Source organism: Bos indicus x Bos taurus, chromosome 16 (assembly GCF_003369695.1).
Source record: "Bos indicus x Bos taurus breed Angus x Brahman F1 hybrid chromosome 16, Bos_hybrid_MaternalHap_v2.0, whole genome shotgun sequence".
Taxonomy (NCBI): domain Eukaryota; kingdom Metazoa; phylum Chordata; class Mammalia; order Artiodactyla; family Bovidae; genus Bos; species Bos indicus x Bos taurus.
This window is the reverse complement of record NC_040091.1, coordinates 45,110,346-45,129,541: the sequence shown is the minus strand read 5'-3', so window position 1 is coordinate 45,129,541 and position 19,196 is coordinate 45,110,346. Positions and strand designations below refer to the sequence as shown.

General features: G+C 54.0%; 1 protein-coding gene across 12 annotated transcripts in view; it reads left to right on the top strand.

Moving 5' to 3' along the window:
* CAMTA1 (calmodulin binding transcription activator 1) overlaps nt 1–19,196 on the top strand; it is a 993,257-nt gene that overhangs the window by 853,681 nt on the left and 120,380 nt on the right. For all 12 annotated transcript variants that reach the window (XM_027565019.1, XM_027565020.1, XM_027565011.1 and 9 more), the window contains one exon: nt 16,611–16,764. In XM_027565019.1, the coding sequence (XP_027420820.1) occupies nt 16,611–16,764 (154 nt within the window). The remainder of the gene's footprint in view (nt 1–16,610; nt 16,765–19,196) is intronic.

Here is a 19,196-nt window from a genome sequence, read left to right as displayed (position 1 = left end):
TGGGTGAACAGACCAGCTCTGGCCTTCTGCACATCCTCTCTGTGAAGCAAGAATGGTATGACTGTTGGCTTCAGATGGTTCTAAAGCCCCCAGGAAGGGGCAGAGCAGGATGCCAGCAGAGGTGCTGGAGGGGCCCTGTCCTCATTGGGAGATACCAGACAAGCCATAGCCTCTCTTGGCTCAGTTTTCTCAACTGGAAGCAGAAAGGGGTGGAGCCTGGATGATCCCCAAGTTTCCTCTCACCTGCATCATCCTCTGCTCGAAGAGGAATATGCAGACAGTTCAGTTCAAAGCCTGTGATTTGCAGGATCCTTGAGGATCTCTCCTGAACCAATTAAAATATGTAAAGCATCCAGATGTCTTGATGAAGAATTAATGCTTTCAAACTGTGATGTAGGAGAAGACTCTTAAGAGTCCCTTGGACTGCAAGGAGACCAAACCAGTCCATCCTAAAGGAAATCAACCCTGAATATTCTTTGGAAGGACTGATGCTGAAACTGAAACTCCAATACTTTGGCTGCCTGATGCAAAGAGCTGACTCGTTGGAAAAGACCCTGATGCTGGGAAAGATAGAGGGCAGGAGGAGAAGGAGGTGACAGAGGATGAGACTGTTGGATGGCATCACTGACTCAGTGGACATTGAGATAGTGAAGGACCAGGAAGCCTGGTGTGCTGCAGTCCATGTGGTCACAAAGAGTTGGAAATAACTGAGCGACTGAACCATAACCAGATGAGGAGGTAACTGGTGATCGTTAGGGAAGAGACTGGAAGACCTGGTTTCCTTAAGGACCTGCCAGTCATCTGACACCTGTATCATCTGGCTGAGGACCAGAAATGACTCTAGAGGCCCAGCAGAATGCCACACACTAGGAGATATGGCTGAATAAGGGTGGGGTGGATATCTCTTTAAATTCATGGACACTTAAATTACAAAATTTTTTTCAAGAAATGTGGTTTTGTTTCTCTCCAGCACTTGGAAAATAGCCAAGAATTGTCTCAGTGATCCTGTTGTCTGGACAAGAATGACCAGTTTTAGCTCATTTAGACCCTTCAATGGCTTGAGCATCCACTGGGGACAAAGATGCTTCTTCAGTGTTTGAAGAGAATATCTTGACTTTGCCTAGATGGGCTCCTGCCTAAGAATTATACTTCCCAAATAAGCAATGTCTGGATCAATTTGGTTTTGTTCCATATAGAAGTCCTCAAAAGATCTTAGGGAGACATTCTCTGTAGCAATATTGTGAGACAAAGTCACACAGGTTCAGGGAGTCAGTTGTGAGAATACTTGGCAATTTTGAAGGTTTGCCATGTGTCGGCCACTGTTTAAATGCCTTATCTCATTTAGTTGTCACAACAACTTGGTGGAGTAAGTATTATTATTTTTATAGGTGATAAAACTGAGGCACTGAGATGTGTTTGCCTAAGGCTCATGTTGGGGAAGCAGCAGAACCCAGGCTCAGACCCAGGCAGTGATCTCCAGAGCACACATCTGGACCACCCTAACTCACCAGCACTTTTAGCGTCAGACAGACCTGGTGGAGTAGGGGTGGTAGGCTACTCAGTTTTCCCTTCATATTCCTCGTGTGTAAAGTACAAATGATGTACCCAGTCCTGCCTCCTGAGGGGTCAATGTACTGAGAGCTGTGAACCACTTAGCACCCAACACTGGATCATACAGGTGCTGAATAATTGGTAGCTCTTGGTAGCCATGGTGATGGTGGTTGTTGTGGTAACCAGAGGACAGACTTAGTAAAAGGAAGACATATGGTCTGTTTTGGAGTTAGGGCTCTCGGTTGATGCAACAGAAAAATTCAGCTTGAACTGGCTCCAGACAAGAGGAGATTTGGGCACTCAAGTTCCCGAGCAGTCTGGAGGTGGGCTGGCTTCAGGCACGTTTGGATCCAGGGACTCAGTCACTGGCATGGAGACTTATGGTCTCCTTCCTTTGACTCTGTCTCTTCTATATGTCTCCTTCTTGGACTCTATGTATTGGCAAGAGGTGGCTTCCAGGAGCTCTAGGCTTCCTCATCCCAGGTCATGTCCGGTGGGAAAGAGCATCGTCTCTGCCCGCCCCCCATCCCCTGACCCAGGGATTCCTCCCAAGTCCAGGGATTATCTCTGATTGCCTCTGGTTGGGACTCATGGCCAATCACTGCAGCCCAGAGAACACAGGGCTCTGATTGCACAGCCTGAATCACATGTTCCGACCCTGGACTCAGTTGGGAAGAGATGGTTGGTTTCCTAAAGAACACTTGGATACTCTTACCATGAGAACACCAAATGTACCGGAGTCGTGTCCAGCTCTGCCTCCCATTAGCCCAGTGGCAGATCACATCAGTCAGAGGGGGCTCATGTGACTGATGGGTCTGGTGGCAATGCTCAGCTTCCCCCAGAGCTGGTGTGAGGAGCCAGTGGACAGGAAAGGCTCCAGAGCGTGTCAGTCACTCTGGAGACTCCTGGATGACTGTTTGGGGTCATTGTCATCTGATGGATTGGCAATGTGCTCAGCCATGTCTCACTCTTCGTGATCCTATGGACTGTAGCCCACCAGGCTCCTCTGTCCATGGAATTTTCCAAGAATACTGGAGTGGGTCACCATTTCCTTCTCCAGGGGATCTTCCCAACCCAAGGACCAAACTCAGGTCTCCAGTATTGGCAGGCAGATTCTTTACCACTGAGCCACCTGGGAAGCCCCCTAATGAGGTTGACTTGCTGCCTAATGGGGCAGGATTCTGAGCACACACATCAGTCCTGGGAGCACAGCTAATGCGCCATCCTTAGAGCGGGAGGGTCAGGGAGGGGACAGCAGTGGGCTTGGCTTCCAGCCTCCCAGGTGTCTACAGTGAGTCTAAGACACAGGCAGAGTTTCTTTGAAGCTGGTAGGGAGGGGTGGGTTCATGTGGCCCATGGATTTGGCTCCTGGGGGAGGAGAGGTCAGAGGAGCAGGGGCTTCAGCCTACTGACAGCTGATCACCCCATGCCTAGCCATCCCACCCTCCGTCCTGCTGGGCCGGGGCTTGCCCACCCTGAGCTCAATCGATCCCTCGAGCACCACGTCCCAGTGAAAGGGCCAGGGCTTCTTACCCCGGGGCTGGTTGCAGCAAGCCTTGCAGTGATTTCTAATAACTCAGAAATGAATTCAAGGTGAGATCAGATGACAAACAGGAGACAGAAATGGAATCTCATCCGGACTCAGGCTCTGCCAGACCCTGGTGTCCTGTCCAGTGCCTGGCAAGCAGGCAACAGCAGGCAGTAAACACCCCAGCTGACACTTCCAGCCTGGGTCCGTCCCTCCTGAGGTGGCGGGGTAGGGGATGGGGGACACCAAGCATCTTGGTAGCTCCAAGAGAGAGATGACCCCCAATCTCCTGCCCTCCTTCTGTAACACCTTACGGATCAGCCATCCAGGAACTAATGTCGCCCGTTTTTTAAAAAAATCTATTTCATATTATTTCAGCCCATGTCTCCCTGGAGATAATGAGTCTCCTACATTAACTGCCCGCTGTGCAGAGTTTGCGCTTAAATTGCCTCCCTGAGCTCCAGGGGGTTACCCATATTCTTAGTATTCGGGAATCTGGAGAGGAAAAACACGCCTTCACCTTCTTCTCCTTTTTCTGACCTGGAAGAGCTGAGTCACATTTCCGCTCAGCATTTTGTCTTTCTGGCCAGAAAAATCCTTATCTTGTTTTCAGCATGGCCACCCACACCTCCACAAGGGAGCCTCCCCTCGCCCCTGCACTCACTGCCCCAGGTCAAGGTTTGTGATGAAGAGCCCTCGTGCCAGGCACTCCGGGCTTGGTCCTTCCTGGTGCCAGCACAACTCTGGACACTGGCTTCCAGAAACCCCAGGTGTCTTCCTGAGTGGACAGGCCCACCAGCCTCCACAGGCAATTTGTGTTATTCTTTTTTTTCTTTTCCTTAATTTAGTTCTTCCTAGTGACTTCACTTTCACTTTTCACTTTCATGCATCGGAGAAGGAAATGGCAACCCACTCCAGTGTTCTTGCCTGGAGAATCCCAGGGACAGCGGAGCCTGGTGGGCTGCTGTCTATGGGATCGCGCACAGAGTCGGACACAACTGAAGCGACTTAGCAGCAGCAGCAGCAGCAGCAGCAGCAGCAGCATCCTTTTATAAAATTTTTATTTATTTATTTATGGCTGCTCTGGGTCTTTGTTGCTGCACGAGGGCTTCTCTGGTTGTAGTGAGCAGGGGCTTCTCACTGCAGTGGCTTCTCTCGTTGTAGAGCGCGGGCTCTGGAACACAGGCTCAGTAGTTGTGGCCCATGGGCTTAGTTGCTCCAAGGCATGTGGAATCTTCCGGGACCAGGGATTGAACCCGAGTCCCATGCATTGGCAGGCCTTAACCACTGGACCACTAGGGAAGTCCTGAACCCTCTTTTCTGACTCCCAGGCTCTCCTCTCTTTGCGACTCCTTGTGGCCTTCCCACCACGACATTGGTTTTCCCTCCTGGCTTTGGGATAGTGGTGAGCAGAGGCACAGCCCATCAAACCCGCCCATGACCAAGTGAGGAGCGGGTGCCAGGCAGGGTCCATGCTGACCCAGCAGGAGCCAGCCCGTTAGGGCCTTGGCCTTGGCAAATGGGGCAGTGCCAGGCTCAGAGCCCAGACTGGATTAACCCATCCTCAAGGTGCCCCCACCTTCCACCCTCAGGACAAAGTTTAATGGCGCAAAATGCATGCATTCTCAGTCACTTCAGTTGTGTCGGACTCTTTACAACCCCATTGGACTGTAGCCCACCAGATTCCTCTGTCCGTGGGATTCTCCAGGCAAGAAGACTGGAGTGGGTTGCCATTCCCTTCTCCAGGGGATCTTCCCAACCCAGGGTTCGAACCGGAGTCTCTTACATCTCCTGCATTGGCAGGCAGGTTCTTTACCACTAGTGCTACCTGGGAAGCCCAGTGGCACAGAAAGCATCCCTTTAATTAAAAACTAGTTTGAACAGCTTCCAGGGCCCTGCGCTTCCCGCACATCGGGTGCCATCTGTCACTTTGCACCCACTAAACAAGTCCTCTCACGACCGATCACAAATGATGTGGCGCTTCATCACCCGGGACAGTTTCGCATCATCTGCAAACGTGGAGATATTATTGGGAATTTCTTCCCCCAAAGCATAATGATTTTAAGTAAGACATGGCCTGGTCCTGAGCCAGCGTGAATCTTCTGGCTTCCATTTGTCCATCCAGAAACGTGCCCACACATCCCACCCCACAGGTGTGGTGGGGCCTTGAGGTCCACCTGCGCAGTTAAACCTTCTCCCCAGCAGCATCCTCCAGGATGGCTTGACCTTCCAGGGGCCTTTGGATAGAACCTGCTTGGAGGCTTTCAGAAAGTCTGGACCAGCAGCATCCATTGAGCCCAGGCATCTTTAACTTCACGGGCTGAGAGACACATTCTCCACTTCAGTGTCCCTGGGTGGTCAGGACGGTACCAGGTGTGATTTCCCACAATTCGTGTGTTTTCCCTACATCACCTGTGGGTGAAAGAGGACCGAGCTGGCCATCCCCCAAGCCGGCAGGGTTCCTGGAAGCCCACACCAGGTGGAAATTGTTTAACTGTATTCCCATGACTGGTAAATTCTGGTAATTGTGTAACAGCGGCGGCAGCAGCCGCAGCACTCAGCAGTTACCCAGGGTTTTTCATCTTTAGACCACTTCACCCACATTAACTAATTAAGTCTCCAAGCCTCCCTCCAAAGCGGGGATGGGCTGCAGGCCCCTGACTCCCTCTGGTGCACGTGCGGGCTTAATGAGGGCCACCTGGCAGAGGGGCCGCAGGAGCTCCCCCAAGGCTGCTAGCCTCTTTCCCTGCCTGGAGCAGGAGATGAGGCCCCTTGTGAGCCCCCCAAGTGTCTCCAGGTCCCCACTCTGCTGAGCACTGGCAAAGGAGCAAGGAGGTTCTCTGTGTCTCCTGCCTGCTGGGACTGCAGCGGCATCCGGTACCCAGCCAGGGATGTGGGTCTGGCTCCCAGGAAGCCCACAACTGACAGCTGATTTTGCCTATTACTAGGGACGCCCAGGGGCACCTCTTTCATATCCTACTCTGCCTCCTTTCTTTCTCTTCTGGCTTCTTCAACAGGCCCCAACTCTGGGGACCTGCTTCTGCCCCCCACCACCACCCAGTTGCCAGGTGCTCAGCTCCAGGTGTCCCCAACCTCCCCCAAACTCTACAGCCCTGCCTGACCATTTAGGGTGTCCTGACCACCACAGGTCCTTAACACTGAGACAGGGGCTCTGCCGCCTTGGCTGTGCCCCGTGGAGCCACAGCCACCCCACCCCACCACTTTCCAGCAGCTCCCAGGGCCCCATGGACCCAGCCAGGCTCCCTGGATCTGTTTATGCTCTGGTACAGCTCTATCTTCATTGTGGTTGCTCAGGGCATCGAGGCTAGGTCCGCAGCCCTCCACCTGCTGTCCGGCGAGCTCCCTTGGAGCCCCAAGGCCCCCGTGGAGGGGAGGTGATACTGGCATGGAGCTCAGGCCTGGGTTGAATCACAGAGTCCTGAGCATAAGAGTCTGCAGCCCTCAAACATGTAATAATGGCAACTGCTTCTGTGGGTTGTTGAATGCAGTGAATAATGAGACCTTCATGGGGCATAAAGGTGGGGCCCACACATCACTGACATTCAGAAAGCAATCTTTGCAAATAGAGGCACCCATTGGGAGGTGCATTCTGGGGTACAGGCATGGTCCTGCCCCCCCAGAAGCACCCAGCACACCTCCAGAGATGGTGGTAAAATGTGGACTCGGTCATGGGAACAACTGGGTTTCCCTAGGTAGGGAAAAGACAACGAGGAGGGCCTGGCAGGCTGCAGGGGCCGATAGACCCCTGGAGACCTAAGGGGGACAGTGGTCCCACCCCATACCTTTATCCAGGGCATCGGACCGGTGCCAGGCCGCCCAGAGCAGCTGGAGCCCATGTGAGAGGATTTCTCTCTGCTTTGCAGTGTGGTGACACCCCTGGCCCTGAGCTGCCTGGTATCATCATTTATTCCTTCTCTCATAAATCCTGCCCTTCTTTCTGTGAGCTTTGCACTCCTGTTTTATGGGCGCCTAGCCTCGTTCGTAAAGCACCCAGGTATGGGGAAGCCTCTGCCTGTGATGATCAGAGGGCTCTCAGAATCTGCTCAGACGACAAATGCAACCACAGAATGGACTCGCGAATGCTGCAGACTTGCTCTCTGCCTCCCGCCTCCTCCCAGGCCGGTGGCGCTCAGTCCCGGCCCCCACCCCCTCCCCCCAGCCCTAGTGGGGAGGTGTGTGGCCACTATTACATGCTATTATGACTTTCTGGGTAATGTATACATTTTCACCATCACACGGCCTCTCTCCTTCATTTTTCATGAGAACTGGCACGAGATTAATGACCGAGCCACTGAAGAAACGGAGCGCCATGCCACCCTGATTTATTGAACACTTAGCGTTGATGAAGCTGCAAACAAGAGTCAAACAGATGTTGCAGCTGCATTTTTCTTTATCAAAACCAACAGCTTTTTGCATTTTTAACCACTTCTTGCACCACCATCCCTCTAACTCCACAGAAAGGGGAGCTGTCTCCCGCTTCACAGCCAGAGGCTAGGAGTTGGGGCTGCGGCTGCAGGACCCCTAGCGTCCAGGCACCTGGGGCCCACCACTGGCTGAGGCCGGGAGGATATGAGCTCCTGAAGGTTCTCGCTCCGGGCCACTTGGGTCTCTGGTGAAATCGCGCTGCTTTCTGCCAATTCCAGGGCCTGCACTACAAACCCTGGAGTGGCCCTGACCTATAGGAGGCACAGGGCTCCATTTCCCCCTGCAAACTGGAAGGCATCCCCACCTGCATCTCAAACCAGTAACAGATCACGAACGCCCATTCTAATCAGCTGTGGGTCAGGCCCCTCCTGAGCCCCTTACCTGCCTCGCCTCCCTGCCAACAAGGTTAAGGCCACATGTACACTCATCTCCTCCAGCCTAAGGAGCAGGCATGAGGGCTCAGCTGGATCAAGTGTTTGCCATTGACACATGCTTCTGCACCCCAGCCCACAGCAATCAGAGCCAGAAGTCCCAGGAGCCATGGGCATCACCTCAAGGTTGGAAGTCAGAGCTCTCCAGGGACGAGCTTGGCATCCCCAACCCCCAGTCTTTGTGCCACCCCCACCCACTGGCTGCCACTACCCTCGCTTCTCACGTCTCTGTTGAGCACCTTGGTCTATTTCCTTTCCTCTCTCCTTCTCACACCCTGACTCCTCCCCTTCCAGCTTCGCCCAGGCCTGAGGTCCAGCCCTCCAGGCCCGCGTTCTGCATGATGCGGGGGACTGAGTTCAGTTCTCCCTCGGGGCTGTGCTAAAAGGACCTGTGGGAACAAACAGAGAAACACCTGGCAGCCGTTCCCCACCTGATGCTCTCCTGGGCTGCTGCACCCACTTCGCCCCAGCCACCAGGGTCTAGGGATTTGTCCTGTTTGCAGCAAGAGCTGTTGCAAATTAACTCAGATCATTGATGCCGCCGTTGGCACCCCAGCCGCCCCCTCCACTGCTGCCCCAGCCACTAACACCCTGCTAGAGCATTAACCCTCGTGGAAGAGCAGAATGGGGGGTGCTTTCTTTTTCACAGCAGTCTCCCCTCCTGAAATCCCCATCACCTGTAATTAAGATTAAATCTACTTCCCCCTACCAATCCAATGCCCTTCTCCTGCCTGCCTCTCCCCTACCTGCTCAGCCTGAGAGAAGGGAATCCACCTCAGTCCCATGTCTGCCCATGGGTACCCCAGCAGCCTGGGGTACCCAGGTCAGGAAAGACAGCTGTGGTCATAGATGCCAGGAAAGGGGCATTCTGGAGAGGGGAGGGCTGTGGGGACAGTGCACCCAGCTGGTCAGGTTTCCTTAGAAACCTGGTGGTCACCTGTAAGCAGCTCAAATGCCTGGTGAGCCTCAGGCCAGGCCAGGGATGGGCCCCAGGGGAAAGGGACCCAGAAACTACAGAGGGCCCTGCCTTTCAGCAACTGCTAATGGTGGTTTCCCTTGACTTTGAACTCTATCAGTGGTTCCCAAACTGTGTTCCAAGAAACACTTGGGTCCCAAGAGGTGGTCAGGTTCATGGTCAAATAAGCCTGGAAATCCTGCCCGCACAAGGCCCATCCAGAGATCCTCCAGGGCAGGGTATCCCCAAGGTTCTGACAAGTCCTGCAGCTAAGGAGCTGATTTCACTTTAGCCCTGCATGCTCTCTGCAGAACATTCTCACAACCCCTCCTGGGCCAGCTTCCATTTGTCCCCCTAGCTCAGGTGAAAGACTCCAACTAGGAAAGATGCTTTAGGGGACAAGCCCTAACTCAGCCCCAGGAAACCCTCTTCCACCAGCTCTAGCTCACAGTTCTCTGGCCAGCGGGCCCAGCCCACAGCCTGGAACTAGGCCTGTAGCAAGTCCAAACCTCTCATTTCCAGTAAAACTTGAGGAGGAGCTTGGTTGAGGACCAGCTGAAGGGAGACCAGGAGAAGGGAGCTGCCCCACACCACCCCCTCCCCCAGCAGGGCCTGGGCTCTGGGGGCGGCTGAGCGGCCCCTACCCTCGGCACTCAGCAGGTGGACAGCGCCCCCCTACCCCCACCCCGGGGCTCTGGGAGCCCTCCCTGAACAGGACGGAGCCCGGCCACCAGAGTTCTTGCTTCCAGGTGGGAAAACAGGCCAAACCCAGCTGTGACTGCTCAGAAATGTGAACCAGGGTGGGTGCCACAGTAAGGAAAATAAAGGCTGCGAAGGCAGTAGGGCCCTAGGTGGCAGCAGGGAGGCACCACGCGTGGCTGGGGGTGTCTCTGAATACAGTGTCCAAGAGGAGGTGGCACTGAGACTCAGGTGGCGAGGAGCACATCAGTCAGAGAGAACAGCTCAGGAGAGAAAGAAGGCAGCAGAGGCAGGACGAACCCAGGGGAGCACGAATGACTGGAGAGGAAAACAGATGGCGGGTCCCCAGGACCAAGTCAGGAGGGTGGGGTTCATTCTTGGGCCAGGGAGCCGGTGCCGGAATCCTAGGTTCCACCGGCTAGTGTCAGAAGAGGGATGGGGAGGAGAGGAGGGAGGAAGCAGGGAGATGCAGGTGGACAGTCGGTGTGGCAGGGGGTGGGGCTCCAACCAGGTGGTCTCCAGAGTGTGGGGCCGAGTCGGGGGTGGGCAGGCTTACTTGAGGATGGAGAATTGATGGAACTTGGTGACGGGTGGATTGGAGGGAGAGACAGAGAGGAGAAAGACTTTAACTGGGGCCACTGCAGGGAGGTGGTGCCATTTGTCATCAGGTGAAGCTGGGGTGGCCCAGGTGTGGGGAGTGCAGCCATAAGGCTGGGTCACGTAAGTCAGGGGCATTCCGAGGCCCCTTGATGGGCAATGGGACAGGTGAGCTTGGAGCAGAGCAGGGAGGAAGGCTGGAGGGGGAAATAAAGCCTTCCTTGGAATATGGCGGGCAGAAGGCCGTGAAGCTGGAGGAGGGTAGTGAGGGGGCAGGGGGACAAAGACCCTGCTGTGAGGCCTGAGGAGGAAGGGACAAGACAGCCATAAGAGGAAAATCTGGGTGGACGGACTATCAGTGGGGAAGGTGTGTACTGTAAGTGGGTAAACTGCCTGTTAGAAGCTTGCTCTGGTCATTCTCTCTAGAAAAACACCAGGGTTTTGTTTGGTTTGGGGTTTGGTGGCAACTAGTAGTTAGAAGACCAGGACCCTCCAGGATGGGACTTTGAACCTCACAAAGGCCCCATCACAGCCCCTGCAACAGAAGAGTGGGGGCTCTGTCCACTCATAGGTGAAGCGCTCAAAAGGGAGGAAGGGGGTCTCCTAGTCCATGGCTCCACCCAGAAAACTCTGGAACCTCTCTGAGAATTTTTTTTCCTGGGGCATAGTTGACGTACAATGTTGTGTTGGTTTCGGGTATACAGGAAAGTGACTCAGTTATACATACACATATATCCACTCATTTTTAGCTTCTTTCCCCAGATAGGCCATTACAGAGTTATTGAATAGAGTTCCCTGTGCTATAATGTAGGTTCTTATTGTGTATGTGTATGTTAGCCGTTCAGTCGTGTCCAGCTTTTTGTGAGACCATGGACTATAGCTCGCCAGGCTTATTAGTTATCTACATTTGTTGTTGTTCAGTCACTAAGTCATATCTGACTCTGTGACCCTGTGGACTGCAGCACACCATGTTTCCCTGCCCTTCACCATCTCCAGGAGCCTGCTCAAACTCATGTCCATCGAGTCAGGGATGCCATCCAACCATCTCATCCTCTGTCGTCCCCTCCTCCTCCTGCCCTCAATCTTTCCCAGCATCAGGGTCTTTCCCAATGGTTGGCTCTTCACATCAGGTGGCCAAGTGTTGGAGCCATTTGCATAGTGGTGTGTATACGTCAGTCCCAATCTCCCAATCTGTCTCTTGCCCTTCTGACTCCCTGGTAACCATAAGTTTGTTTCTACATCTGTACCTCTATTTTTGTTTTGGGTAAGTTTCTTCATACCCTTACTTTTTTAGATTCCACATATAAGCGATATCATATGATATTGTCTTTCTCTGTCTGACTTATTTCATTCCGCATGACAACTTCTAGGTCCATTCATGTTGCTGCAAATGGCATTGTTTCATTCTTTTTTATGGCTGAGTAATATACCACTGCATATATGGACCACATCTTCTTTATCCATTCCTCTGTGGATGGACACTAATCTTACTTCCATGTCTTGACTATTGCAGATAGTGCTGCTATGAACATTGAGGCGCATGTATCTTCAAGTTATAGTTTTCTCTGGGTATATGCCCAGGAGTGGGATTGCAGGATCATATAGTGGTTCTATTTTTAGTTTTTTTAAGGAACATCCATACTGTGAAATTTCTCTGAGACTTTCTCTTAACCTCAGCTTCCCCTCCACAGCCACCCCATCGGGCTCCCCCAGGCCTTTAACAGCAGACAAGCCTTCTGGACACTCAGGGAGGTCATTTCAAAGGCCACTGTCACCTTGCAGGGTCGGCCTGTAACATCTTCATGGAAATTCCGTATCCCAGAGCAGAGCCTCTACCTGAGAACTCAGACCTGCAAGGTCTGACCTGGGTGGTAAATCCTGGGGGACCCTTAGAGGATGTCTGCTTGAGGTGGGGACAGGGAGATGAAGGCAGGCTGGCTTCACAACGGTCTAGGACGGAGAGTCTGGGCGGGTCTGGTGGAGTGCATCCTCAGCTGTGTCCCCTGGAGCCAGCCTGCCCCACCGGGCTGGCAGCTCCCTACTCGTTCAGGATCTGACACTGTTATGAGCTCCCCCATGAAACTGAAGCATTGGAGCTCTGCGCCTAATATATTTTTCTGCCAGAAACACCCAATAAAATGTACAACTAATGAATAAAATCACAACGTTGCCAAGAAGTGATGTGTGCCCCCAATTTCCAAAAATACCTCAATCACTCTGTGTCTTAAAACCGGCCTCAAGCCAGGAAGTCGTTATTTAAAATTCAACTCAGGAATTTCAGCTGTGGGAACTCCAGGCCCAGGGATGGAATTTGTGTTAAAGATATAAACCATGACGCAGCCCACTTCTGCCTTTCCTAATCCCAAACCCAGCCTCCTTGCAGCCGTCAGGGACTGAGGCTATCAAGGCCGCTGAGAAGCATAAGGCCTAGAATGGAGGCACTTGGGAAGATGTACGTGTTGGGTGTATTGAACGGGGCTGTGGTGGATCTTGAGTCCCTACGTCACTGGCAACAGGCAGAGCACCCACAGACCACTGGATGTGTGAACTCCTGAAATGCAGTGCTGATGCACCTCGGGCATCCTTCTGGGCTGGGAGCAGAGAAGCCATGTGTGCATGCTCACTTGTTCAATCGTGTCCAACTCTTTGTGATCCCTGGACTGTAGCCCACCAGGGTCCTCTGTCCATGGGATTCTCCAGGCAAGAATACTGGAGTAGGTTGCCAGTCCCTTCTCCAGGGGACCTTCCTAACCCAGGGATGGAACCTGGGTCTCCTGCATTGGCAGATAGATTCTTTACCCCTGAGCCACCTGGGAAGCCCCAGCCTTCATCAGATTCTCAGAGGCCTTAGACCCAGAAAAGGTTAAGAACCAGCCTTGCCTTTAGCTTTCTATGAACACCCCATGCTCAGAGAAGCTGCCCTGCCCTTCAAAGACACTGAAAACTAAAGCTAGGTGTCAGTTGAACACAAGTCTGGGAAGAGTAAGAACAGAATATCCAAAGTTCAGTTCAGTTCAGTCACTCAGTCATGTCTGACTCTTTGCGACCCCATGAATCGCAGCATGCCAGGCCTCCCTGTCCATCACCAACTCCCGGAGTTCACTCAGACTCACATCCATCGAGTCAGTGATGCCATCCAGCCATCTCATCCTCTGTCGTCCCCTTCTCCTCCTGCCCCCAACCCCTCCCAGCATCAGAGTCTTTTCCAATGAATCAACTCTTCGCATGAGGTGGCCAAAGTACTGGAATTTCAGCTTTAGCATCATTCCTTCCAAAGAAATCCCAGGGCTGATCTCTTCAGAATGGACTGGTTGCATCCAAAGTCAGCCTCATGCAATTCTACAAACATGAAATGAGCAGCAGGCATTGCCCAACACAGTGATAGCTCCTAGGCATTGTCCCTGTTGTTGAGCAGATAAAGAGGTCCACAGACTATTAAGACACAAACACAATCTCCACCTTGCTGTGGTGGAAGTACAGAGGGTGAGGTGTCCAGAAGGGCTTCCTGGAGGAGGAGGCAAACCTTGTGCCTGTCTTCATAGGGTAGGTGGAAGCTGGTTAAGCAGAAATGGAGTTGGACCTGGAAGGAAGGGATGGGGCTTCCTGAATTAGGACAGTACAAGTGCCACAGGGCAGGAACTCAAGTTCTGGGAGTTTTGATGCAAGGTGAGGGCTGCCCTTTGCTCCCCAGGTCCCCACCTGCCCGCCCACCCACTACCATGCCCTCCCACAGCTTTTCCAAGCACCCAGGCTGTGCTCAGTGGGGCAGTGGGGCAGGAAGTTGTGGGCCTTTCATCTCTCAGACATCTGGCATCCTGGCTTCCTCCCTGCAGGGCCGGGCTCCTGCTCCTGGGGCTGGGATCAGAGGAAGCCCTGGGGTCCCTGTGTCCCTTTGATCTTTACTCTGTCTCGCTCAGCAGCTAGCGCTGCTGTCTGGCCAGGCACAGGCTCAGGCAGGAGCTCCCCGCCTGGGGAGGCCAGCGTGCTGGTTGGTAGGAAGGATGCAGGGCTGGAATGCAGGTGTATGGCCCCTCATCTCCTGGACTACCCCATCCAGGCCACGAGCATGGCAGATCTAGCCAGCCCACCTGCCTCGTGGGCATATTGTAAGGATGAAGTAAAACAGGAAACGGGAAAGCAGTTAGACTGGGCAAAGAGAGGCCACCAGATCTCAGCAGGACTTGAAAGTAGAGTCAGAACCCTGACTTCCAGCCCCGTCTTCTGTCCGTTGCCAGGCACACAGTTTTGGGCACACAGCTTCGCTGGGCTTCAGGGTCCTCACTGTAGACAGGGGTGCACTGCCCTGCCCAGCCTGCCTTCCTGGCTTGCACAGCCAACAAATGAGATAATGGATGGAAAGTGCTTTGAGAAGAAGAAAGTGCGGTGCCGATGTCAGGGATTATCATTATTATTAAGAAGCATGATTACTGCAATCTAGAAATGCCGCCATTAAAGAGAAGCTCCTGTTCATGTTGATTTAATTTCCTGGTTAACTGAGCGTTGGCCAGAAAAAAAACTCTGCGTTTCAACCCTTATTGAAAGTCTTTTAAAATGATGCCAGTGTACCTTCCTGCACTGGTCGTGGTGTCATCTTGAGTCTTTATTTATTAACGCATCGATTGAGTCACAAAGTCCTATATTACTCTTGCTCTGATCAGATCCAAAAAGGTGATGGCAGACTCAAGCTACTCCATGATGGGGGTCCTTATACCCACCCACCCAGGACTCCTCTTGTTGGGTATTAGAAGGGAAAAGTCAAAGAGGTGGATCTGGGAACCAGCAGAGGATGGGGTCTTCCAAGTGGCTTTTCCACAGTTTCCTGCTGTACTTGATATATTATCATATGTTTCTTTATGCTTCAAAAAATACTTTCTGGGACTTCCCTGATAGTCCAGTGGTAGACTCTGCACTTCCACTGCAGGGGACTTAGGTTCTATCACCGGTTGGGGAACTAAGATCCTGCGTGCCACACAGCATGGCCGCAAAAAGAAAGGAAAGCAAAGAAATACTTTCTGATTGGGGTAGAAGGCCTTTCTGGTTTATTCAGTGACATGGCTGCTTTTTCTTAACAGCATTATCAGGCCCAACGTGGCCCAATGAACAGCTTGGTTTTCTGGGAATGGGGCTGGGGTTTGGGGGGCGGTCATTGAAAGTCACAGAGGGGCCTGTGGTCTTTGCAATGTAGCTGCTTCCCCACAAAAGCCCCTTTGGCAAGTGGCTACCAGAGCTGGTGATGGGCAGAGCAATGGAGGGCACTTTGAGTTGGATCTGATGGGAAGAGGCTGACCCATCTCAATGAAACCATTTGAGGACAAAATGTGTCTTCAGCATCTTCACAGAGAGAGTTCTTTCCACTTAAAAGATCCGGAGATTTCCGAGGAGGAGTTTTCAAAGACTCTTTTTTTTTTTTTTTTTTTGAGTTTTCAAAGACTCTGAGTGACAGCTGTCTCCTGGGTGATGCTTGCTCAGGGAGACCACAGGCTGAGGGGCAGAAGGGTATCCAGCTCTTAGAAGTGGGTGCCTTGGACTTCTGTGGTTAAGATGCCATGCTTCCACTGCAGGGGGCACAGATTCGATCCCTAGTGGGGCAAGTTCCATGTGCCACACAGGATGGCCGAAAAAAATTGATCCTTGCATGTTAAGTTCCAGGAACTCCATTTCTCCCGCAGGAGGAGGGTGGTGGTGATGCCCATGCGGGGGGAGTCCAGAGAGTTGCAAAGGGGAAATGCATGTAGAGCACAGAACAGGGGCCAGGGCTGCTGGGCAGCTGTAGGCACAGGTCCTGGATGTGGGGCTGGAGATACGTTTACCTCATATGTGGTCCTTAATTACATCTTCCCAGGTGACACAATGGTAAAAAAAAAATCCACCTTTCAATGCAGGACATGGGGATTCCATCCCTGGGTTGGGGAAGATTCCCTGGAGGAGGAAATGGCAACCCACTCCAGTATTCTTACCTGAAAAATTCCATGGACAGAGGAGCCTGGCGGGCTACAGTCCATGGGGTCCTGAAGAGTCAGACACAACTGAGCCACTGAGCATGTACGTGTGGTCTTTACTTATGCATGAAGCTGCTCACATGTGGATCAGTGGGTCTCAACTCGGGGCAATTTAGGTGCCCCAAGGGGCAATGGGCAAAATCTGGAGATTTGAGGAAGGAGGCAGTGCTTGATAGCCTCTGGCAGGTGATCGCCAGGGGCGCTACTGGTGAGCATCCTGCATTTCACAGCGTGGCCCCCACAACAGGGAATGAGCTAGTTTAATGGTGAGCAGTGCCCAGGTTGAGAAAGCCTGGCATGGGGATGCGCAGCCTGTCCGGGCCTGTGGGATGACTGTGGGCGGGGTGACTTTGGGCGGGCTCCCAGCCACCCTTATGCTGCCCAGTGTCTGTGCTCTCCCCCAGAACCCCGACATCGTCCTGGTGCACTACCTGAACGTGCCGGCCATCGAGGACTGCGGCAAGCCCTGTGGCCCCATCCTCTGCTCCATCAACACCGACAAGAAGGAGTGGGCGAAATGGACAAAGGAGGAGCTCATTGGGCAGCTGAAGCCCATGTGTGAGTAGGCGTGGCCAGCCGGCCAGGGTGCACTGGGGCCCGGCCAGCATCACCCAGACGGGGCCAGAGGTCCTCCGTGGAGTGGAGACCCAGGTGTGGGAGCCCCATTCTGCTCGGATGACGGTGAACTCAGCATTTACAAGGACCCTGCCCAGCCCACAGTCCCTGAGGGCGGACTCCCTAAGCCACAGCCAGAACCAGGATGTCAGCCTGCGTTACAGATGAGAAAGGGGGTTCCGGAACCCAAAACCCATAGCGAGGAGCAGAGCTGGGAGTGCCCCGACTGCTGTCTTGCAGGCCGCAGACAGGATCACGGTGGCAGTCTGGGGAGGGAGAGGCCCGTGGGCTGAGGACGGGCTGGCTGCCTTCTGGCTTCGGCCCATCTGTTCCTGGGCACGGGGCCTGCCCTGCTCCCAGACGCAGTGACACACAGACGGTGGGAACTGAGCTGGATTTCATTTTGTCAGCGGAGTGATGCTTTCGGGAGCATCTGTCAGGTGCAGATCACTGAATGCAAAACACCAAGCGTGTCCAGATAGCCGGATGCGGCCGGTGTCTCATTTCCATGGGCAGCCACCGGGGCTCTGGGTGGCCTCTCCTGCTGCCTGCATGGTGGGGCTCAGGGAGAACACACCCAAGGAAAGCCGTGCAGCGCACGGGGCCCTGGGCTCTGGAACACTGATCTCTCAAGGCTCAGGGCAAAGACCAGTCATGATATGGGACCTAACTGAGCCAGTCAAGAGGGCCCTAAGAACCTGTGCCCCCTTGGAAGTGGAGCTGCAGGGAAGAACCATGTAGAGAGAGCCAGTGAAATGTCCTTTCCTGGAGACAGTATTGGGTCACTGAGTGTCTGAGCCATGGCCAGGTGGCACCTGCAGTGACCAGCTCATCCAAAGAGGCCCTCAGTATTCAGATGAGGATGGCCCCTGCCCCCACCAGCCACAGGTTGAGGATGGAGTCAGGAAGGACAGCATCTGTGCAGGGAAAGTGTGAAAGTGTGAAAGTGTTAGTCACCCAGTCATGTCCAACCCTTTGTGACTCCATGGACTGTAGCCCACCAGGCTCCTCTGTCTATGGAATTCTCCAGGCAAGAATACTGCAGTGGGTTGCCATCCCTTCTCCAGGGGATCTTCCCAACCCCGGGGTCAAACCCTGGTCTTCTGCATTGCAGCTGGATTCTTTACCATCTGAGCCACCAGGGAAGCCTCTGTGTAGGGAAGTAGACACCAGTAGGCCAATGCGCCAGCCCCCTCAGGGGCTCGACCCCAAGACTAAGGTCCCCCATGCTCTCCTCCTGGACCACGTGCCCAAGGTGAGGGTCTGGCCAGCCTGCCCTTGCTGCTGCCACCAGGAACTAAAGCCAGGAGGCCTGGCGTCTTCCAGGCTCGGGTTATGTCCAGTGGAACCATCCTGAGCTGAAGCCATCTGGCACCCTCGGGACGGAGCACAAGCTCCGAGGTGTGCCCGAAGCTCCTCCACTCTCGGCACGCTGCTGCCCCCACCTTCCCGGGCTGCCGGCCGGGTGGTCCCTCCATGGGAACTGCAGTCTCTCGACCCCCCTCCGCCTGGCTCTCCTCCACCCTTACCTGCTCACCCACCTCATCCTTCCACCTCAGCCCAAACAGTGCCTCTTCCATTGACCATCCCAGACCACCCAGGCTGGACCTCACAGCCCCAGCACCCCGGGCCTCCTGACACCTCTCAGGGAGACACCAGACTGAAGCCAGCCTCCCACAATTAACTGGAAGGGGCCACGCGAGCTCTGCAAAGCTCTGCAGAGGACCTGGAAACTTGGGAGACGTCCCAGCTCATTCCCATGGGTACTTCCTGTCTGCTGTTCCTCAGGCCCCCCCACCATACTGGCACATGCAGGGCTCTCTCTAAATATCTGTGGGGTGCTGAATGAGTGTGGCTGGACCCAGCTTGATCCACTGCCCTCAGGGACCTGAGTACCTGACAAAGACCCCAGTGGCCAGGCCCTGGGACCAGAGCTGCCCGGTGGCACCCTCCATGGCCAGGCCGGGCTGGGTGGAGAGTGAGGTAATGGTGCCAGGGGTTCCGCTCTGACCCCTGCCCACCCACCCCTTCCATTCAGTGGTGTCTAAATGTGTAGGGCTTGTCCTTGGCCTTGGGTTTTCTCCCCAGGCCTGCCCACACTTCCTCTTGGCAGAGGCTTGGCTGGGCAGCAGCAAGGACTCCGCTAGCCTTGGGCACTGGCGCCACCCAGTCAGGCTGGTTGAGTGAGAGCTGGGCATTCAGGAGTGGGGTGCGCTGTCTAGCTCCATGACTGCTCCACTGTGTGACCTCAGGCCCATCACCCACCCTCACTGCACCCCAGTTCCCTCTCTGTAAAGTGAGAGAAAGAGTCCAGCGTTCTCTCTACCAAGTCCAGCATCACCCAGCCAGCTCCGTGGGGCTGGGCTTGGCTCCTG